Source organism: Salmo salar, chromosome ssa21, assembly GCF_905237065.1.
Source record: "Salmo salar chromosome ssa21, Ssal_v3.1, whole genome shotgun sequence".
NCBI lineage: Eukaryota > Metazoa > Chordata > Actinopteri > Salmoniformes > Salmonidae > Salmo > Salmo salar.
In genome coordinates, this window is record NC_059462.1 from 43,346,906 (window position 1) to 43,370,284 (window position 23,379).

The 23,379-nt window shown below is 45.7% G+C and overlaps 2 protein-coding genes across 3 annotated transcripts in view; one reads left to right on the forward strand and one right to left on the reverse strand.

Annotated features, from left to right (window-relative positions):
* LOC106562645 (potassium voltage-gated channel subfamily H member 3) overlaps positions 1–3,794 on the reverse strand; it is a 272,432-nt gene extending 268,638 nt beyond the window's left edge. Inside the window, exon 1 of the mRNA XM_045704813.1 lies at positions 3,316–3,794. Coding sequence (XP_045560769.1) covers positions 3,316–3,391 — 76 coding nt within the window. The 5' untranslated portion in view covers positions 3,392–3,794. The remainder of the gene's footprint in view (positions 1–3,315) is intronic.
* Positions 3,795–7,841: 4,047 nt separating this feature from the next.
* Positions 7,842–23,375, forward strand: LOC106582376 (isocitrate dehydrogenase [NADP] cytoplasmic). Of its 2 annotated transcripts, none has more exons than XM_014165433.2 (9): positions 7,842–8,105; positions 10,152–10,281; positions 16,262–16,553; positions 17,744–17,846; positions 18,262–18,439; positions 18,674–18,825; positions 19,087–19,227; positions 19,550–19,712; positions 19,838–23,375. In XM_014165433.2, exons 1-9 carry the CDS (start codon positions 8,072–8,074, stop codon positions 19,929–19,931), a joined length of 1,287 nt encoding a protein of 428 aa, XP_014020908.2. In that variant the 5' UTR covers positions 7,842–8,071; the 3' UTR covers positions 19,932–23,375. The 2 variants fall into 2 exon arrangements, with proteins under 2 accessions (XP_014020908.2, XP_014020909.2); XM_014165434.2 differs by lacking the exon at positions 7,842–8,105 and adding an exon at positions 9,014–9,221.
* Positions 23,376–23,379: the final 4 nt, after the last annotated feature.

Below are 23,379 nucleotides of genomic sequence, written 5' to 3' on the forward strand. Positions count from 1 at the left end.
TCATCTTTACCATAAAAAATAAGGTGACCCCAAAAGCCAGATGGAGATGAGTAAATTAGAAGCGCATTCGGTCTTAATATTACTGTAGCATAGACTATGCTGCAGCAAATGCAGGCATACCTGTCACAAGAAAAAGAGTTCTACATGCATTGTGAGCTGCACTCAATACTGAGATGGGAGCTGTGTTAGAATACTCACACTAACCGCACTAACCGTACTATTTGTGATGTGAATTGAATATAAAGTATGCTTATTGGTCATAGTATGGATATAGTTAGTATGCCAAAAGTTCCCGGATGTCGTACTAAATTCACCAAAATACGAAGTATACATGCAGTGGACACTATTTCTGTGCTTTTAAGGCCCATAATGCAATTCTTCAGAGGACTTTTCAGATTTGATGAACATGGCAGAACATATACAGCCGAAGTCCGACAAGAGCGGATACAAATTCATTGCTTTAACTAATTATGACAAATGTTAAGAAAATGTTGAGCAATGTAATAAAGTAATAACTTTTCAAATAAGTTACGTTACACATTATGTTGGCTGACAATTTGTTAGCTACGCTATCCTTACGAACCGCATTGCCTTACAGCAGTATGTACTTTACCGGTATGTTAGCTAGTTACCTAACGTTAGTTGGCTACTAATACATCGAACTTGCCAGGCAGTATATTAACTATCTGCTATCTAACTAACTACCCAACGTTTATTGACTTGATTATTCACACCATTCTTAGCTAAGTGACATAGTCGTTGTGCGTTTCAATGGACATTGTTAATTCTGTCTATCTACTCCGATTTCAGAGCATTTTTGCGCAAAATAACTGATGAATTTACGAATGTTCAACATCCTTTGAATATGGCCAGTGTCAGTAAACTTCGTCAAAAACAAGAGTAATTAAATTGTTGCCTACAGCACAGTTACAGTGACCGACGCTCTGGATTACATGAAAACAGCCTAACCAGCTCTGCTAGGATGAGTAAAATGGTCAGAGTGAGGTGTTCTCTCATTTGTGTCTGGAAGTAGCTAGCCAACGTTAGCCAGTTAGCTTGGGTGCTTGACTGCCGTTGACCGCTCGGATCAACCCTACTTCTTGGCCAGAGTGTCCAGTGTGCGCTCTGAACGATCCGAGAGCGAAACTTACGAACAGACAATCTGACAACGCTCTAGATTTACGAACGCCCAGAGGGCACTCTGGCACTTGGGATTGAATTTACGAACACACCCGAAATTGTTAAATGTTTAGCTAGTCATTTGTTATGCTAACAAGCTAGCAAGAGGTTGCATAGGAACAGCATCAACTTCCGGTAGACAGGCGAAGCTCTAGTACACTCAACTGAAACGATACGGTTCGTTTACAGTATACTAAAATGAACTAATAGTATACAGTATGTAGTATCTACTCATTAAGTATGTTAGTATGGGTATTCCAACACAGCTGGGGTGTCTGTTCCCACCCTGAGCGTTGATGATTCATCATGCAGAGGCGTTAGAGAAGCCAGATTTAGACATCACATGTAATTTAACTGTTCCATTTCATGCCATGCTGTTCATATAAATAATTTATTATTATTTACCGGTTTCTAAGCAGTTATTTATCCCGGGAAACGGGAGTGGTTTCGGCCCCTAATCACAATGGATCAAAACGCAGAAACAAGACACACAAGGCTCAAGCAGCCCTGCTTGGAACTCGACCGCCCATTTCCCCAGCACGTGTCCTAAAACCTTTTTTAACTCGCCGTGTTTACTGCTTTACTGAAATAGGAATATGCAGCTATAAAAGAACATCAACAATTATCTTCTGATCAAATCACATATCATGGTTGGAGATAGCCCTTGACCATGACTCTCAGTTCCATTCCATTACACATAAGAGTCACTGAACAAAGGCATCTTTTTTGTTAAGTTTTGTTAAGAGCCCTGACACTTGGTCTGAGCATGAACACGCATTGCTTGCCTGTGGTTTTGGAAGCATAAGGACCTTATCTTTCATATCACTGCGCCAACCCTATAAAGGTGTGTATCAATTTAACCTTTTGTTAAAATATATATATATAACAAAAGGTTAAATTGTAGGGTTGGCCCAGTCAATTTTAACCTTTTGTTAAAAAGGTTAAAATATATATTAACAAAAGGTTAAATTGATACACACCTTTGTAGGGTTGGCGTTAGTGTTCCAACATGGCCAAATCTCCATGTTGCAGCGCTTGTTTAAGGAAGACAGATGGAAGACATGCATGGCCACCTGTGCTAATTAGCTATCTAGCATCCCCCGAACGCCTGTGTGTGTATTAGTGTAACTGAGGAAGAAGTGTAGGACATCAACTGGAGGCACACAGAGCTTGTGGATCTGTGCAAAACTGCAGGTTTGGGTTCTCCAAGACATTGAGTGCATTTTTTTATCTTTCAAGCTGATATGAAAGATAAGGGGCATATCAGCATATGTTTTGAAAACCGGTTTGAAAGCGATGATTGTTGACGTTTCTAAACGTTAAAACACAGCGTTGGAATTGTAGTTCACGTGGCGCCATCAGTGAGCGAATGTAAGCGCTGTAAACCCTACATATGGAGAAGGGTTTTCGAGAGCTAGGTTGGAGACAGCTGAGGTGAATGGTGATAGATGGACATTAGCAGCCAGTACATTATTAAACAATGGACCGCAGTATTGCAGTTAAACATAGCAGGTGCGCTAAATCACACCGAAACGTTAGAATCAAACCCGGTCTATCCACGTGCACTATTGTAAGCTTGGAAATTGTTTTATGCGGATTTCTGAATGTGTTGTCTAAATCAGTCATATCCCGATGTAGCAATAACTGCATTTTGCTGTGTGTTACTATGCACCCCATAGGCTACAATAGTAGCCAGAGAAAGGGTTATAGTAAGATGTGTTTATTATAGACCACATAGACCCCACAGGCGTGCGGAGCTCAGTTGTGCGCCTGACAGAAACCACTGAAAAAAGAAAGCACACAAACTTTAAATGCCAACTTTTTGCTGAAGCCAATTTAAAACATCAGCTATCGATTATAATAACGGGGTAAAGACAAGGATTTAAGGCACAAATTGGATGAATAGGCCTATACAGTCAATACATTGAAGTCGAAGTACAATGGAAAATTCCGTCTCCTGCGTGGAAACACACCAGTCAAATTAATTTCATTTGAGCAATCCTTTCAGTGTGGAGACATGTGCTTTGTCACTAACATTCTACTGGGTAGGCTATAGAGCAAGCCCTGAAAGTTAAAAACAGTAGAGGCTTTTAGGCGACCTAAAACCGCTTTATGACCTGGAGGTTGGTTACTTACGGGTGCCATCGAAGCGGGTGGCGATGGTGTCCAGGAAGGTGTTCTGCGGAGCCAGCAGACCTCTCATCACCGGCATCCTGGTACGGGTCGACTGGGTCCTCCTGCCTCGGCGCCCCGGGGCAGTGGATTCCTGTTCAGACCCAAACCCGGGAAAGAACCTTGACGTTCCGGGCGCGCATCCTAGCCCCTGGAGGAGCGCGCCGATCCGAGATGTGCGTGGCTCCACTTTGAGACCGGGGTTGTGACCATATCCTTCAAAAGTAAACGCGCATACCCAGTCTTGGAGAACCCAAACCTGGCACCAGCCTTTAGCTATAGACTACCAGCTATAAATAGCTTAGATAATGTTTTTCTTTGTCTAGAAGAACCAACGCAGAGTAAGGACAGCGCAAGTTTCGGTACTGATGCTGTGAACTGAACTCCGGAGGCAAGCTCCTCCTCGGCGGTAAGCAATACTGTGCGCGCTCTCCTCCCCCTAGCAGTTGCTTTGTTTCTCCTGGTTACTACTGCGAGCAGATGTCATGTCACGTGATACATTTGGGGGACTATAGTTCCATGGACCAATGCTCCTGGGTACATTGGAGGCTTGGCAGGGGTGATGATCCCTTGTGTTGCCCACAGACTTTACTTTGGGGATAGGATGGGGGGGTTTGACAATAGTAGCTACGCTACAAGATCCCTTTTTTCAACAAAATAAAGGAGATCCATTGTTGTGAACATGTAATATGGTATATTTCAAACTCCCTCCATAATCCGAAAATATATGTCCAGGAACAAATCAAATTCTATGTTTTTCTGTTTAATCAAGTCAGCCTGAAAACTCAATAATTGGCGCGGATAAGCATAACAGCCCCAAAATGTGGGTTTCTCTCCCGTGCACAGCTGTTGGAGTTGCTATGGTGACAGCTGCTGTGCTTCAAGGGAGCCGGTCAGAGATTCAGAAATCAAATTTGACCAGTCACCCACCATACAATAACACATCAACAATAGGCCTATAAAACGTGTTCACCGAGAAACGAAAACCCAATTATGTTTTCTCTGGGGAGAACTAAACTCCATTGCGACAATTTATGTTGCAGAGTTCAAAGCTTTTGACATGTTCCGAGTTTTCTGGTCGTGTTTTGAGAATGTTGTGGCGCCTCCTCGGCTCTCTAACCGGTAGTGAATAGGCTACATTCAGAACTGCGTAAAGGGCATGCAGTGCAGAAGGTTCATCATCAATGAGTAAGCACACAGTTTGTTCAGTCCAACACACTTCCCTTGAGAAATTATTCGATTTTGTTATGTTCTAGTATTGCTCCATTAGCCTTAGTAGCCTATAGAGCTGGGGTCGCAACCTTTTCTACCTTGAGAGCTACTTTTTAAATATGAAACATGTTGTTTCGTAGCTTTTAAATAGACATAGGCACATTCCTCTCTACCCTGCCAATCCTCCCCGGGTCCTTGGTGTAGAAGAGATGTGTCAATATAGGCCCATAGGTCAAATAATGGTTAATTAACAGGAGTCCTATTTGGCATGACAAGCAGCATCAAATTATTGTTTGTATTCTGTTTTCTCTGTAACAATTTTACTGTTTGCAAATATATACTCTACTGTCAAAAGTTTTAGAACACCTACTCATTCAAGGGTTTTTCTTCATTTTGACTATTTTCTACATTGTAGAATAATAGTGAAGACATCAAAACTATGAAATAACATATGGAATCATGTAGTAACCAAAAAAGTGTTAAACAAATCAAAATAGATTTGAGATTTGAGATTCTTCAAATAGCCACCCTTTGCCTTGATGACAGCTCCACAAACTCTTGGCATTCTCTCAACAAGCTTCATGAGGTAGTCACCTGGAATGCATTGCAATTAACAGGTGTGCCTTGTTAAAAGTTAATTTGTGGAATTTCTTTCCTTCTTATTGCTTTTGAGCCAGTCAGTTGTGTTGTGACAAGGTGTCACGTCCTGACCATAGTAAGTTGTTATTTTCTATGGTAGAGTAGGTCAGGGCGTGACAGGGGGTGTTTGTCCGTTTTTGTATTTCTATGTTTAGTTTCTAGTTTTGTATTTCTAGGTTAGTTTTTGTTTGGCATGACCTCCAATTAGAGGCAGCCGGTTGTCGTTTTCTCTAATTGGAGGTCATATTTAAGTTGCTTTTGGTGGGTGATTATATTTTGTGAGTAGTGTTTGTTCCTCCTGTGTCACGGTTTGTTGTTTTGTCCTTCAGTTTATTTTTTGTATTGCATTTAGTTTCACAGTTTAATAAATATGTGGAACGAACCAGACGCTGCATTTTGGTGTGATCATTCAAACAGCCGTGACACAAGGTAGGGGGGTATACAGAAGATAGAGCTATTTGGTAAAAGACCAAGTCCATATTATGGAAAGAACAGCCCAAATAAGCAGAGAGAAACAACAGTCCATTACTGGCCTTTTATTGTCCCCAGCACAAGGTGCACCTGTGTAATGATCATGCTGTTTAATCAGCTTCTTGATTTGCCACACCTGCCAGGTGGATGGATTATCTTGGTAATGGAGAGATGCTCACCAACAGGGATATAAACAACTTGTGTGCACAAAATTTGAGAGAATTAAGCTTTTTGTGCATATGAAACATTTCTGGGATCTTTTATTTCAGCTCATGAAACATACACTTTACATGTTGCGTTTATATTTTCAGTATTCTTTCAGGTAAGCCTACTTGGCAGTTAACATTTAATTGAGAAGATTATTGGGGAAAGTCTGTCTACCCACAAGATGGTTATCAATAGCATCACTAACTGGCTACATGGAGTAGCCAAACACACGCACCATACAGACAACAGACCAGGGGCAATATTGCTTGAAATGAATTGGCAGATATTGTGTTAGGCTACATCTGACTTTTTAAGCAAATAGGGGCTAACCAGGGATGGATAATGTCAATGTGGCTTTGATTGAATAGCAGCCTACCAGTAAGCACGTTCTTTTTCAATGTATTAAGGCAAGCGAAGTTGATTATTAAATTCAAATATGTGACATCAAAGTTATATGATAATAAACTATAGGTTAGCTAAAGTTGAAACGTTATTAGAATTTGAGCAGGTTTGTAAGATAGCTAGCAGAAAAAGGCTACTTTAATTCGCCACTTTACAAGCTTGCCAGTGAACTCCTTCAAACAGTATTTTTTTTATATGGGATATGCCAAATAGAGCTACAGACCCAACCTGACATTGGCAATTAGCTTATTTCATTATTTGTTTCGTGAAACAATTAAAAAACTGTTGCCAACTGAGAGGTACAGTGACTTCGGAAAGTATTCAGACCCCTTGACTTTTTCAACATTTTGTTACGTTACAGCCTTATACTAAAATGGATTTGAAAAGAATCCTCAGCAATCTACACACAATACCTCATAATAACAATGAGAAAACATGTTTGTAGAAATATTTGCAAATGTATTACAAATAAAAAACAGATACCTTATTTACATAAGTATTCAGACCCTTTGCTAAGACTTGAAATTGAGCTCAGATGCATCCTGTTTGCATTGATCATCCTTGGGATGTTTCTACAACTTGATTGGAGTCCACCTGTGGTAAATTCAGTTGATTGGAAATGATTTGGAAAGGCACACACCTGTCTATATAAGGTCCCACAGTTGACGGTGCATGTCAGAGCACAAAACAAGGAATTGTCCGTAGAGCGCAGAGACTGGATTGTATCGAAGCACAGATCTAGGGAAGGGTACCAATAAATATCTGCAGCATTGAAGGTCCCCAAGAACACAGTGGCCTCCATCATTCTTAAATGGAAGAAGTTTGGAACCACCAAGACTCTTCCTAGAGCTGTCCGCCCAGCCAAACTGAGCAATCGGGGGAGCATGGCCCTTCAACAACGTTGAAGATGGCTTATGGTAGAGAAATTAACGTTTAATTCTCTGGCAACAGCTATGGTGGACATTCCTGCAGTCAGCATGCCAATTGCATGCTCCCTCAACTTGAGACATTTGGCATTGTGTTGTGTGACAAAACTGTACATTTTAGTGGCCTTTTATTGTCCCCAGCAGAAGGTGCACTTGTGTAATGATCATGCTGTTTAATCAGCTTCTTGATATGCCACACCTGTCAGGTGGATGGATTATCTTGGCAAAGGAGAAATGCTCACTAACAGGGATGTAAACATCCCCCCCCGCCCCCCTACCTCGGGATTCTAGTGGGGAGACCTGAGGTCAACCTACCCCGCCCTATCTCCTACTTCTGAGTGGGAGACCTTCCCATGCATGCCCATTCTGATCCCTGTGGAATGCTTTCGACACCTTGTAGAATCCATGCCCCGACGAATTGAGGCTGTTCTGAGGTCAAAAGAGGGTGCAACTCCATATTAGGAAGTTGTTCCTAATTTTTGTACACTGTATTTTGATCCGTCCGATGTTGCTACAGCACTGTGGTCTTTTTAGAGTGAAACGTTGTGCAACATTGCAACACAAGCATTAAGGGTGGGGTGCCGTTGGTGATTTGGCAATGTGATCATAAACTTATAGAAAACACCCAGGCGAGTGTATATCTTAAGTCTATCCTCACCTGGGGTGTTTTCTATAAGTTAATGATCACATTGCCAAATCACCATAATGCTCGTGTTGAAATGTTGCACAACATTTTACTTTAAAAATAAGCCCTCCGAGCTGTAGCAACATCGACCTGATCAAAACGTTGAACGCGGCTGTCATTAATTGTAGGCATACGTTCTGAGGCAGACGAAGCTCCCTATACTTCGTTTAACGAAGACATGCTCGGTGCGCCAGATCGACTACGGTTTGGAGGTCAGTATGATCATACATTTTCGCACTTGTGCAATAATGAGGCCACCTTCTCAATGAACAGGCTATGTTCAAAAAGCTGCGGAGACGACCATTACATACGGTAATAAAGTAGGAACGCCAGAATTGTGATAGCCTAGGTTAGTGTGTTTGGGAAAACCTAAATCAACTGCATTTCCTAATAATTTAACATGAACTGTTAAATTATAAAATTAAACGGATTCGCGCAGTGCAATAGAGGCTACCGCGTAGCACAAACAACCCTCTTGGAAAAAAACCAGCTACCCGCCCATAAACCCCTCCCATAGCCGTGTGTGATTACTCTATTGGCTGGTTTAGGAAAAGATGGTGGACGTTTCAGTCCATTGACGTTTCAGTCTACTTAACTGGGTGTGTCTCCCATAGACACCAATGTAATAGCAACTGGGTCTGGTCTACGTAATACATTATTTTATTGAGAACAAAAACAGTGAGTGGGGTGTCTCTGGTTTAGGTTTTGACATTTCCCCTGATTGGTTCAGGGAGTGTCTGTCTTGTGGGTGAGTTCACTGGTGCTGACCAGGAGGGGATTCGATTAATGGCGTGGGTAAACCGGGTTAGCATTGATTACGATAGTTTTGAAACTGGGCTCTCTACCGAGGATGAACCGCGTTCCCCAGTTAAAGCCGACGATGAAGTTGGCTGAAAACCAAAATGGCATAGTTCTATGTAGGCCAGTGTTTTTACATACGAAAGTTTTGCTCTTTATAAAAACACATATCGCTTTACCTGCCTCCCCAAGGGAAACTACTTAAATTGTTATATTTATTTATTAGAAAATACAGGTTTTATGTTTCTGAGCGATGTATCATGTTGTTTTGTTGACATTGTGGCCCTGTCAAGCTCGATTTGAGCCAGGCGCTCCTCCCTTACCGCTTTTGCCCGGTGACGGGCAATAACCCGATTTACCCCGGTTCAGTGTAATCAAACTCCCTCCTGGTTGACGCCTCTATTTAAATGAAACCGCGCCTCTCCTTTCGTCAGTTGTAGCCGCAGCCTTCTAGAACCAGTCCGTGCAGAACAAGACGCTCTACCGGCTAAACTATTACCCACATATTGTGGTTCTGTAAGAAAACGAAGGTAGGCCCTCATAATATCTACTGCAAAGTTATGCTTAGTCATATTGGGTCTAAACGCTTTTATTTGGTCTGATCATCGCTAAATCACCATTGTCTGGCAACAGTGGCTACAATAGCGTAACTAACCATTGTTGGACATAAGAAATACCATCGGGGTCTTTAAAATACAGTGGACTATTTGATACGAACATGTATATTGCAATATGTGTTATGTATCCAGAGAGGGAGAGAGAGATGTAGGCCTGTTGAGATTTGTGAAGGAAGATGATGACAGCTCTCACACCAGCTGATTGTGCACACATTCAGTAAATGGTTATTCGCGATTAACATTAGGTCATTTAGCCCAGACTAACGTTAGATTCTTTAACTTCGTCTAGTCTTTGCCAGTATCCCTAGACTATTAGCCCCTCCTCATCATACGATGGCCAGTCGGTGTGCAATTATGTAACATTCTGGGGTTAACTTTTCCGGGTGGAATGTTAAAACATTGTTACGAAGTTTTCAGAAGAAGCAATGTATCGACTCAACTGTAGCACCAATACTGCCTTGTTGATTGGATGCATTGTATCTCAAGGTTTCTTGCCTTGATCTTGCTTGTAGCTATAGTAGGCTATCTATTTTCAGTTTAGGGAAATGGGCCGTAGGTGCTAAAACTAATTCTGGTTCAGTTGAGGCTGTTATACTTGTAAAACTAGAGGTTGGAATATCTTTGAAACTGTCCCTGTATAGCAAAATGGCATTTAATAGAAGAGAAATGCTGACTCACTAATCTAGTAAGTGCAAATTGTAAATTAATTTAGTATGAACTTTAGACCAGGGGAAAACTGCCTTGACTGTATCACTGCTGAAATAACTTCCACATGCAGAAGGCTTGCCAACTGCCATTTTCTTGTTACTATTGACTGACTCTCTCGTATTCTCCCTCCCCCAGGTTCCAGGATGTCCCAGAAGATCAAGGCAGGTTCGGTGGTGGAGATGCAGGGGGATGAGATGACCAGAGTTATCTGGGAGCTCATTAAGGAGAAGCTTATCTTCCCCTACCTGGAGATGGACCTGCACAGGTGACTTGTACCTGCTGCTACACCTGGGCCTGTAGTCATTACTGTACACTGTAGCAAACGGTAGCGGGAAACATTTTACAATGAAAATGAGCACTTCTTATTGGACAAGTTCAGGTAGCCCTCCTGGTTCTGACACATTTCCTATACCTTAAATACATAGATGGAAAATAGAACTGGAATGAATAGAGCAAAGTTGTGTCAGTGTTCTGAATCTACACGATGGTCAAGCATGTCTTTTCTATTCAATATGTGGGAAGATTCTGTGAGGGGACGGGAGGTAGGGGTTTGTTAAGGAGGGGGTTGGTGTTGGCATTGGCGTTAGACTTGTCACACCAGACGAGCTTGTCAACACCAGCTTAAGCTCCTCTGATTCAGGTTTTACCTGACTGTCGATACTTGAATCTCCAGAGAGATGCCTGACTTGCACTTGAATTAGTGGGTAGGGTTTGCTAGGTGGGTGGGTGGGTGGGTAGGGTTCGCTAGGTTGGTGGGTGGGTGGGTGGGTAGGGTTCGCTAGGTTGGTGGGTGGGTGGGTGGGTAGGGTTCGCTAGGTTGGTGGGTGGGTGGGTAGGGTTCGCTAGGTTGGTGGGTGGGTGGGTAGGGTTTGCTAGGTGGGTGGGTGGGTGGGTAGGGTTCGCTAGGTGGGTGGGTAGGGTTCGCTAGGTTGGTGGGTGGGTGGGTAGGGTTCGCTAGGTTGGTGGGTGGGTGGGTAGGGTTCGCTAGGTTGGTGGGTGGGTGGGTAGAGTTCGCTAGGTTGGTGGGTGGGTGGGTAGGGTTTGCTAGGTGGGTGGGTAGGGTTCGCTAGGTTGGTGGGTTGGTGGGTGGGTAGGGTTTGCTAGGTGGGTGGGTGGGTAGGGTTCGCTAGGTGGGTGGGTTTTGCAGGTGGGTGGGTGGGTAGGGTTTGCTAGGTGGGTGGGTGGGTGGGTAGGGTTCGCTAGGTGGGTGGGTAGGGTTCGCTAGGTTGGTGGGTAGGTGGGTAGGGTTTGCTAGGTGGGTGGGTGGGTAGGGTTCGCTAGGTTGGTGGGTTGGTGGGTGGGTAGGGTTCGCTAGGTGGGTGGGTGGGTGGGTAGGGTTCGCTAGGTTGGTGGGTGGGTGGGTGGGTAGGGTTCGCTAGGTTGGTGGGTGGGTGGGTAGGTTTCGCTAGGTTGGTTGGTGGGTGGGTGGGTAGGGTTCGCTAGGTTGGTTGGTGGGTGGGTGGGTGGGTAGGGTTCGCTAGGTTGGTGGGTGGGTGGGTGGGTAGGGTTTGCTAGGTGGGTGGGTGGGTAGGGTTCGCTAGGTTGGTGGGTGGGTGGGTAGGGTTTGCTAGGTGGGTGGGTGGGTGGGTAGGGTTCGCTAGGTGGGTGGGTAGGGTTCGCTAGGTTGGTGGGTAGGTGGGTAGGGTTTGCTAGGTGGGTGGGTGGGTAGGGTTCGCTAGGTTGGTGGGTTGGTGGGTGGGTAGGGTTCGCTAGGTTGGTGGGTGGGTGGGTGGGTGGGTAGGGTTCGCTAGGTTGGTGGGTGGGTGGGTAGGTTTCGCTAGGTTGGTTGGTGGGTGGGTGGGTAGGGTTCGCTAGGTTGGTTGGTGGGTGGGTGGGTGGGTAGGGTTCGCTAGGTTGGTGGGTGGGTGGGTGGGTAGGGTTTGCTAGGTGGGTGGGTAGGGTTCGCTAGGTTGGTGGGGTTTGCTAGGTGGGTGGGTGGGTGGGTAGGGTTCGCTAGGTTGGTGGGTTGGTGGGTGGGTAGGGTTCGCTGGGTGGGTGGGTGGGTAGGGTTCGCTGGGTGGGTGGGTGGGTAGGGTTCGCTGGGTGGGTGGGTGGGTAGGGTTTGCTAGGTGGGTGGGTGGGTGGGTAGGGTTCGCTAGGTGGGTGGGTAGGGTTCGCTAGGTTGGTGGGTAGGTGGGTAGGGTTTGCTAGGTGGGTGGGTGGGTAGGGTTCGCTAGGTTGGTGGGTTGGTGGGTGGGTAGGGTTCGCTAGGTTGGTGGGTGGGTGGGTGGGTGGGTAGGGTTCGCTAGGTTGGTGGGTGGGTGGGTAGGTTTCGCTAGGTTGGTTGGTGGGTGGGTGGGTAGGGTTCGCTAGGTTGGTTGGTGGGTGGGTGGGTGGGTAGGGTTCGCTAGGTTGGTGGGTGGGTGGGTGGGTAGGGTTTGCTAGGTGGGTGGGTAGGGTTCGCTAGGTTGGTGGGGTTTGCTAGGTGGGTGGGTGGGTGGGTAGGGTTCGCTAGGTTGGTGGGTTGGTGGGTGGGTAGGGTTCGCTGGGTGGGTGGGTGGGTAGGGTTCGCTGGGTGGGTGGGTGGGTAGGGTTCGCTGGGTGGGTGGGTGGGTAGGGTTCGCTAGGTGGGTGGGTAGGGTTCGCTAGGTGGGTGGGTGGGTGGGTAGGGTTCGCTAGGTGGGTGGTTGGGTGGGTAGGGTTCGCTAGGTGGGTGGGTGCGTAGGGTTCGCTAGGTGGGTGGGTTGGGTTCGCTAGGTGGGTGGGTGGGTGGGTGGGTGGGTGGGTAGGGTTCGCTACAGGGTTCACTAGGTTGTCATGTAATGCTCAGTTTTTCTTAAGTCGCATGCTCAGGAAAACCCTATAGGTTACAGGAATGCACACGTGATGAGGAAAATGCTGATTGTAGCTGTGCTCTGCACTAACCCTAGACACTAGCAAATATCACCAAGGACAGGTGTGTTGTCACCGCACATTATTGTGCAACATGTTCTTTATTGTACTCTCATGCTATCCTGTGTTAGATGTCTATTCAGCACGTGTGACATGTTTCAAGTGTTGGGTAAAAGGTAGTGTGATGCCCAGATCAAAGGGACTTGCATAATAATTTACCATTTTTGAAAAGACCAATGCATATTGATATTGTGAGTAGCTGTTTGTGCCCAGGGGTAGCTGTTTGTGCCCAGGGGTAGCTGTTTTAAAGAGCAGTGTATTACCCAAACCCTCCAGACCCTCCAGACAATCTGATCACATGACGTCAGCAGACTAGTTGATCTGGATGTGGCGTGATTGATCCAGAACGAATCCTTTCCAAGATCTACAACTCTGGTCTGTCAAATCTGAACTGTTCAGGTCCTATGCTCAAGTCCAGTCCTCTTTTTTGCACTAGACCTTCAGACTGTGGACTGATATTAAACACACGCACGACATTGGCTGCAGTGCTGTGATTATTACAATTGTACGTGTGCTTTTCAGTGTGTCTGTCTTAAAACAGAAATGTTTTTGAGAACTGCCAGTTAAAGGCTAAACACCTAAGGTCTGTTTTTAAGAGCTTTGAAGTTCTTACTACTTTTACAATATTTGCAAAATTGCTGCAACATGATAGTTTGTAATAGTCATTCTATAACCAACAGGAACACATGACCTCATACCAGTGTTCCAAACCCATGACCTAACCTTGTCTCCAAGCTATTGTGCACAGCACATAATAAGCCGGGTACATCAACTATTCAAAGTTGGTCTGTGGGAGTGACCATTTAGAATTCTGTGGGAGTGACCATTTAGAATTCTGTGGGAGTGACCTTAATGAGTCAACTATTTGTAATTTTAGAAAATCACACGACTGAGGCGTGGCTCTGTGCTATTGTACGGGATGGTTAGGGGGAAGGTGTTGTGGGATTTGTGCATTTGGGCAGAAGTGTTTTGGAAAGGGATTACCCATGACCTGACCTCTGTGGTCATGCTTATTACAAATGTCATGGGCAGTTTTTTTCTTTTTCCAGTAATTAAAAAAATATATCAAATTATTGCCATCTGAAGTTGGTCAAGCGAGAAGGATAGATTGAGTTGTATTTTTTGGTTTTGTTTCTTGCAGGTTTGTTATTCCTGCTGTCCCAGTTTCTGTGTCTATAAGGCACACTCATTGGTTTCATAAATCTTAGGAATGCATTCGGTGTGGTTGGGGATGTGGGGTGAGTGGACGGGTCATCTTGGTCAACCACAGTGTGCACACAGCCCTCACCATCACACACCGCCTGTAGTGCTGCATCACACACCGCCTGTAGTGCTGCATCACACACCGCCTGTAGTGCTGCATCACACACCGCTCTGCATCACACACCGCCTGTAGTGCTGCATCACACACCGCCTGTAGTGCTGCATCACACACCGCCTGTAGTGCTGCATCACACACCGCCTGTAGTGCTGCATCACACAGCCCTCACCATTACACGCAGCCCTCACCATTACACACCGCCTGTAGTGCTGCATCACACAGCCCTCACCATTACACACTGCCTGTAGTGCTGCATCACACCGCCTGTAGTGCTGCATCACACAACCCTCACCATTACACACCGCCTGTAGTGCTGCATCACACAACCCTCACCATTACACACCGCCTGTAGTGCTGCATCACACAGCTCTCACCATTACACACCGCCTGTAGTGCTGCCTCACACAGCTCTCACCATTACACACCGCCTGTAGTGCTGCATCACACAGCTCTCACCATTACACACCGCCTGTAGTGCTGCCTCACACAGCTCTCACCATTACACACCGCCTGTAGTGCTGCCTCACACAGCTCTCACCATTACACACCGCCTGTAGTGCTGCCTCACACAGCTCTCACCATTACACACCGCCTGTAGTGCTGCCTCACACAGCTCTCACCATTACACACCGCCTGTAGTGCTGCCTCACACAGCCCTCACCATTACACACCGCCTGTAGTGCTGCATCACACAGCCCTCACCATTACACACCGCCTGTAGTGCTGCATCACACAGCTCTCACCATTACACACCGCCTGTAGTGCTGCCTCACACAGCTCTCACCATTACACACCGCCTGTAGTGCTGCCTCACACAGCTCTCACCATTACACACCGCCTGTAGTGCTATGTTAGTCTCAGATGTGTTGATTTCCCAATGACATTGAGATGCACATCTAACCGCCGGTTGTCTGTGGAGTAGCACATTGTTGTAGTACTAGGCTAAGGGGGAGGCTAAGGGAGAGGCGAGGGAGAAACTGGGTGAAAGGTTGTTAAACAAAACCCAGTTTACACGAGGAAACGCTTACAAGGAAATGAGAGGTATTTATGCTTAGTCTTGTCTTTTTTGGATGTACGTGTGCAGTGCACACATTTTAGTTCTGTATTTGTGGGGTGATTTCAATTTAGTGTTAAATCAATAAACCAGTGTTCCTTCTTGCATTGTTGTAGTTTGTGAGCGCAGACAACCCAGTCTCTAACTGTGTACTATATGTAGAAATGGGAAGTTGTTTATGTAATAATACCTCAAACTAATACTTCAATGCCACCAGGAGAAATGGGTCAGTTGTCACTAGCTGCCACAAAGTCATAAGCTGTGTCTATTTATACGATTTCTCTTAAAATAAAATGTTAAACATCCTTAACCACACTGCTAACCTTAAATTTAAGATTAAAAAGACACTTTTTTTACGATCTAGCCAATTGACTTTTTGCTTGCGGGAACTAGTGGAAATCCAGAGCACCCCCATCGCCTGCTAAGATGTGTTGGGTCTTTCAGAGGAGTAATTCATTAGTTCAGTCACGTAGCAGCAGCCTGTGAACACTGGCCTCTTTGTTCACATGTTAGCATATTGTATACTGTTTCTGGTTCAGCCTCTCACCAAGTTTGTGACCCTATCTGTGACTTACATCATTTCACACTGATTGAATGTTGCTCTGTTTGACAAATACATTCTACTTTTTGCAAGTGTTTAATTCCTGCTGCATTTGAAACAGGAATGTTTAGTTTTCTGGGTCCTGTGCTGGTTGCTACAGTGTGGCTCTGTTAGACCTGATAGAGTAGGAACTCCCTGATGAGGTGGTTCAGTCATCAGAGGTAGGCTTTGTATTGGAACCCCACTGACTTCATTATAGAAATCTAAATGACATCAAACAAAAACACACAGTAAATGTATTAGCTTTATTCTGTTAGAAACATATTTAACTTCAATTGGTTTCACAGGCCCACATACTTTTCATAGCATTTGTCCTCCCATGAACCCTAAAGGTAACAATTATCCTCCTCCCTGCTGCTCATCTGCCCTTCCCTCAGCTACGACCTGGGCATGGAGAACCGCGATGCCACAGACGACAAGGTGACTGTTGAGGCGGCGGAGGCGACGCGGCGCTACAACGTGGGCATTAAGTGTGCCACCATCACGCCGGATGAAAACCGGGTGGAGGAATTCAAGCTAAAGCAGATGTGGCGCTCGCCCAACGGGACCATCCGTAACATCCTGGGAGGCACCGTGTTCAGGGAGGCCATCATCTGTAAGAACATCCCCCGCCTGGTGCCCGGCTGGGTCAAACCCATCATCATCGGCAGGCATGCTCACGGAGACCAGGTAACCTTTTACCACCCCTTCAGCAGTAGAACCCTTACTAACCATTCATCAAAATGTCTTTATACCAGGCCCCACCCTCCTAATGATTGGCTCTCTAGGTTTCTCTAGGCCCTTCCTCCCTCACTTCCTTGAATCTGATTACCTCGAGAGAAAGGATGGATGCTTTGCTTTAGGTAAATGAAGCAATGTGTTAGTGGCATCCCGTCTCTGTTAACACCTTTTTAATTAAAGGAGATATTCTACAGTCTCCAGTTGATCACATGTTAACTTCATGCCGACTAGAGGTGTGGTGGTCAGGCCTGCTCACAGAGAGAAACATGGACTGGCGTTGTCACTGAATGCTCAGTTAGTCACTGATTAAATGGCTTTGTTGCCCTTTAGACCATGATGTTGCCACACTGGCTCCACGTCTCACAGTGCTCCATCATTCATACTGTACTATAGCTAGAGAATAATCTAACCTCTACATGGCACCATGCTGTAGTCAATACGCTTCAACTCCATTGAGAAGTGAGGTGGGAGCTTGACCTTTTGGGTGGTTACTGTATTTGAGTCACGTCACGGTATGGCCTGTAGGATTGATAAGCAGGATACATGTTTTTATGTATTGTAATACAGTGCTATTTCGGATTGCTCTTTCGGTTGCATCCACACTACTAATTGGTTGAAGCCAACCATAACAATGTTTCATTTTGGCCAGATGCATCTGTTTTTCAGCTCTCCAACAGCAATGTAACCTGTCATCTATTCTGAGATTACAGGTTACTGTCATCTACCCAGTGAACAGTAGTCAAGTGCCTGGTTGCCCCAGACAGGGATTGCACTTCTATATTTCTCCACTAGATGGAGCCCTTGTCTGTTACATCTATGATCTCTCTTTCTCTCTTTCTCTCTTTCTCTCTCTCTTTCTCTCTCTTTCTCTCTCTCTTTCTCTCTCTCTTTCTCTCTCTCTCTCTCTTTCTCTCTCTCTTTCTCTCTCTCTTTCTCTCTCTCTCTCTCTCTTTCTCTCTTTCTCTCTTTCTCTCTTTCTCTCTTTCTCTCTCTCTCTCTTTCTCTCTTTCTCTCTCTCTCTCTCTCTCTCTCTCTCTCTCTTTCTCTCTCTCTTTCTCTCTCTTTCTCTCTCTTTCTCTCTCTCTTTCTCTCTCTCTTTCTCTCTCTTTCTCTCTCTTTCTCTCTCTTTCTCTTTGCAGTACAAGGCCACAGACTTTGTGGTACCTGGACCTGGGAGACTGGAGATGAAATTCACACCCAAAATTGGGGAGCCAATGAACTTTGTGGTCCATGACTTTGAAGGTAAAACCACAAGTTTACTTGTCGATGAAAATCAATTTTAAAATGTAACCTTTGCTTGTAAGGGAAAGTAATATCCAGAATAGATTTTGTCCGTTATATAATATTGTGTTAGCCGATGGTGCCAGCCTGTGTATGTCAATATGACAATCTTTACAAATGTTTGCAGTGTAAATATTACAATATGAGAACGGCATTATCTGATTTAACTCTGAATGATAAATCAGCTGTGTACCTCCCTCTCCTGCACATACTGTAGACAAACATTGAATTTTGATTAACTAGAGGGTGTGATTAAGGTTGGCTCCATTGCTCTGTTTGCAAAATGGGGGGGGGCGGCGGCGGCAGCTGTGTGTGTCGTGTATTCATGTGCGTGTACAGTATCTTCATGAGAATGATACATGTCTCTGTCCTCCAGGTTCAGGTGGTGTGGCTCTGGGAATGTACAACACAGACAACTCCATCAGGGACTTTGCCCACAGCTCCTTCCAGATGGGGCTGCAGAAAGCCTGGCCTCTGTACCTCAGCACCAAGAACACCATCCTCAAGAAGTACGACGGACGCTTCAAAGATATCTTCCAGGAGATCTATGAAAAGTATGTCTGCCTGGCCTCAGACATTTAAATTTAGAGTAAATCTTTATTTTCCCTATTGACAATACATTTTTCAGCATGTAGTCGATACACGAGTCACATACAATGTATGGTTGACGATAAAGGGTAATTAGCCGACAAGCCCCCCCACCTACTATGCATATTTTCAATATCTGACTCCTTTATAAAGGACAATACGAGGTTTAGGTGTGTAAACCCTGTTCCCGTGTGTCCCAGGCAGTACCGCTCTAAGTTTGAGCAGAAGGGGATCTGGTATGAGCATCGTCTGATTGATGACATGGTGGCTCAGGCCATGAAGTCTGATGGTGGATTCATCTGGGCCTGCAAGAACTACGACGGAGACGTCCAGTCTGACTCTGTAGCCCAAGGTAAGGCCAGCTAGTTAAGTCCAGTCTAGTGTACTCTGATGTAATCCAGACGCTAGTCCATTTTTGAATTTGTCATCTTTAAATTTATTTTTCAAGGAATATTCTAAGCCTAGCTCAATAGAATTACTTTTAGTTCCAGAACACTGAGGAGAATGCAGATAAAAAAAGTTTTTGTCTTGGCACTGTCTCTGAGCGTTTATATCCAGTTAGCTGTTAAGTACTTTGTGACAGATGTATTTAATATCTCTGTGTGTACCCCAGGTTATGGGTCCCTTGGTATGATGACCAGTGTGCTCATCTGTCCTGACGGTCGTACGGTCGAGTCAGAGGCGGCCCACGGCACGGTAACACGCCACTACAGACAGCACCAGCAGGGCAAGGAGACATCCACCAACCCCATCGGTAAATTAGACACGGATACAATGTATGTTCTATTTCATTCTGTCTCCGACTGATAATGCCTGCTCTAAAAACCATTCAGCCCAGCTCATTCCCCTGCTGGATGTAGATCTGCATGTAGCAGGGCTGTATTCATTACGCTGATTCTGTTGCAAAACGTTTCTTAAACTAAACCAAACTGGGAGGGACCTACCTGAATTTGTCCAAAGAAACTGCGTTTTCTATTGATTACAGCACAGAGAAACACAGGCAACACGAGGACCTAGGAAAAGAGCTCAACGTTTTGAAATGTCCCTAACGCGTGTGTGTGTGTGTGTGAGCGCAGCGTCCATCTTTGCTTGGTCGCGGGGGCTGCTGCACCGGGCGACGCTGGATGACAACGCAGAGCTGCGTGTGTTTGCTGAGGCCCTGGAGGTCGTCTGCGTCGAGACCATCGAGGCTGGCTTCATGACCAAGGATCTGGCCATCTGTATCAAAGGCATGGCAGGGTGAGTAGCATGCATCGTGTGTACATGCATGCATACATACGCACAGTAAACCTGACTATGAAACTAGACTGACTCCAACGGTCTTTCTTTCTGTCTTTCCTTCATCTTCTCTTCTCCCTTCTTAGTACCAAACGCTCAGACTACCTGAACACCTTTGAGTTCCTGGATAAACTGTCAGAGAACCTGAAGACCAAGATGTCCAACCAACCCAAACTGTGATGACCTCATCTCCCAACTTTAAACACACACACTATTGACAGCAGGGACTATGGGCCCCGGCCAACACTGAACCAATGACGGGGGACTGTCTGCCAGAACCCAACCAGAGCTTCTAGAAGACCTAGGACCCTCTGGACTTAATCATTCCCCCCACCAGCAGTCTGTCTGCTTCAAGGAGGTGTCTTGTCCAGGGGAGGGGGATGTCCTCCCAAAGCAAATGAATCATTCACATCTGAACTACTTGCCATTGCTGTCCCACTCTCCCCCTGCTTGCTGTTGCTTGGCAATATGAATATTCATGTGGACTCATTACACTCAACTTGCCTCAGATTTCATTGCTGTTCTGGACTGTTTCAATGTTATCCAACAATACAGACCATCTCCTTCTGCAACATAAAAGCTGTTGACCCCCTCCAACTCTCTAATGCTATCTGCTCTGCCCCTTGACCACGCCCCCAACTCACCCGATGAACTAGCTGCCCAAGTCAACACTGCTGTCTTCCTCAATTCTCTGTCCTGTGTCCTTCTCCCCCTGGTTGACCCCTGAGGTCCGTGCCCTGAAGCAAGCTGGCCGCTGCCTGGAGCGCCTGAGCAGGAAGTCTGGTCTCACTGTCCACGCTGAGGCCTACAGAGATGGCCTCAGTGCTGCCAGGTACACCTACTTCTCCAACATCAACAGCAGCTCCAATAAGAACTCCTGGACTCTGTTCTCCACTGTCAGCAAACTACTTCAGCCTTCGTGAAGACACCTTCTCTACTCGCTCCACTGAACTCTGCAACTCCTTCCTTCAGCTATTTTCAAGGAAAAGCTCACCAAAATACACTTCACTGACTGATCAATTTCTCTTAGCCGCCCCTCCCCCCATCAACCTCCAAACCGTCATCCCTGAAACCCGGCTCTACGAATTTGCACTCATTGACTCTCCCTATATCTCAACATTCATGTCATCAACACCATAACTTACTCATTAAAGCCTGCCTGCTCTCTGTCCATCCCTGGATCCTCTCCCTACTGTTCTCATTAAAGCCTGCCTGCTCTCTGTCCATCCCTGGATCCTCTCCCTACTGTTCTCATTAAAGCCTGCCTGCTCTCTGTCCATCCCTGGATCCTCTCCCTACTGTTCTCATTAAAGCCGGCCTGCTCTCTGTCCATCCCTGGATCCTCTCCCTACTGTTCTCATTAAAGCCTGCCTGCTCTCTGTCCATCCCTGGATCCTCTCCCTACTGTTCTCATTAAAGCCTGCCTGCTCTCTGTCCATCCCTGGACCCTCTCCCTACTGTTCTCATCAAAGCCGGCCTGCTCTCTGTCCATCCCTGGATCCTCTCCCTACTGTTCTCATTAAAGCCTGCCTGCTCTCTGTCCATATCACACACCATCAACCTCTCCCTTGCCCACGGATCTCACCTCTCCAACTACAGAACAGCTGCAGCCCCCCCCAATCTTAAAAATGGCAGGAACGGACACCATCTTTCTGCCCAATTTTCAACCTTCCTTTCCAAGACTCTGGAACAGACTGTTGCCTCCCAATTACAAACCCACCTGCTAGTCAACAACTAATTCAAGCCCCTCCAGTCTGGTTTCCACCACAGTACTGAAACTGCATTCAAAGTTGTGAATGACCTCACCTCTGCTGATGCTGGTGCCCTTAACATCCTGATTCTCCTTGACCGGCGTGCCGCTTTTAACACTGAGCCATCAGATTGAGGGTACAGCACTCTCCTGACTACAATCATACCTCATAAACCGGACCCACTACATCTCCCTCAATGGCCATACCTCAGACGCCACTGCAGTTACACAGGGTGTCCCCCAAGGTACTGTGCTGGGCCCCTTCCTCTTCATCTTCCTTGGTCAGGTGATACCCAGATCACCTCGGCACCAAATCCCTATTCAACCCACCTGTGACCCACATTGAATTCCCTTTCTCTGCAATAAAACATGACTGCAACAACACTTCCTCAAGCTAAACATTAATAAAACGGAACTCCTACTCATAGGCACCAAATCCACCTTTGCCAAAGCTAGCAATCTTGCGATTGACACCACTGTTTTCCCCCCCACGCACGCAACCTTGGCGTCATCCTGGACTCCACCCTCTCCTTTGACCACCACATAAGACAGACTGGCAAATCGTCATTCTTCCACCTCCGCAACACTGCCAAAGTCAGGTCCTCCCTGTCCTGCCGTTGAAACACGCATTCATCTCCTCCTGTCTTGACTACTGCAACTCACTACTCTCCAGCATCAACTCAAGCTCCCTCAATAAGCTCCAAATGGTTCCAAACTCTGCAGCCCGACCCCCTCGCTCACACTAAGTACTGGCAGCACATCACCCCTGTCCTCTGAACTTCACTAGCTCCCTGTCTCCCAACGCATTGATTACAAGCTCTTCTTTCTGACCTACAAAGCCCTTCACCACCTTGTCCCCTACCAACCCACACGCCCCTTACCCTAAACCAGGTTCGTATCCTAACCCCAACCCTCCCCTCCCCATACACTGATACATCTCTCTTATTTCAGCCCACCCCTCTCTTTTATTAATGTTTTTGTAAACTTTCTTTTTTTAAATTGTATTTCTCTTTTTTACAATTGTGAAGAGACTTTGGTCCTTGAAAAGCGCTATATTAATCCCATGTTGTGTTACTATATGTAGGGTTCAGATGTAGGCTGAGTTGAGTTTATTTGTATTTTTACAGGGACAGTGCACATTAATCAACGTTTCAGTAAAAGTGCTGGTTTTAGCCAGCCGGCTAATTTTCAACCGCAGTCCCTGGGCAGGTTGTGAGGCCCTCTTCTCCATTGATCACTTACCACTATGGTCTAGCCATATCTTTTGGTAACACTCAGCCAATCTAAGTGGCCTGAATCCTAATTTGAGATCCACGAGCATAACTTGTGATTTTTAAGCAATTGCCGAGTGAAGTATGTGTATATGATTCTGCCATGTATGACCGTTTTTTTATTTTTAATGAATGATGGACACAGAAATAACCAGTGTTCTTTACGCTAATTGCACTAAGGTCCCCCTATTTTTTTGTTGTTGTGTGTGTATATGGTCGGTCAGTGAGCAGTGATTGCCAGTCCTGCCTGAGGGTGATCTTACCCGTCTGTTGCCTTGTCTTATGTAAAGTGACTTCAGTCTGTCACACCATTATGTATGTATGTATGTATGTAGGTCATGATGACTACTGTAGCCTGTTTAGATTTTGACTGACTTGGTGTCATTGATTCACAAAGCTATACTAGCATCACTCACTCCTTGTTTGTGGTTATGGAAGAGGTCGTAAGATATTAAAAACACACTTAACACCTTACCCCCTCATGCAGAAACTAGTGTCAATGTACCTTCATCTGCCAGTAAGCACCCAGAACAAGAGGATATGCAGGTTTGTACTTGACAGTGTGGTCAGAATATCAACTCAATAAATGGGTTTTGGGGAGAATTGT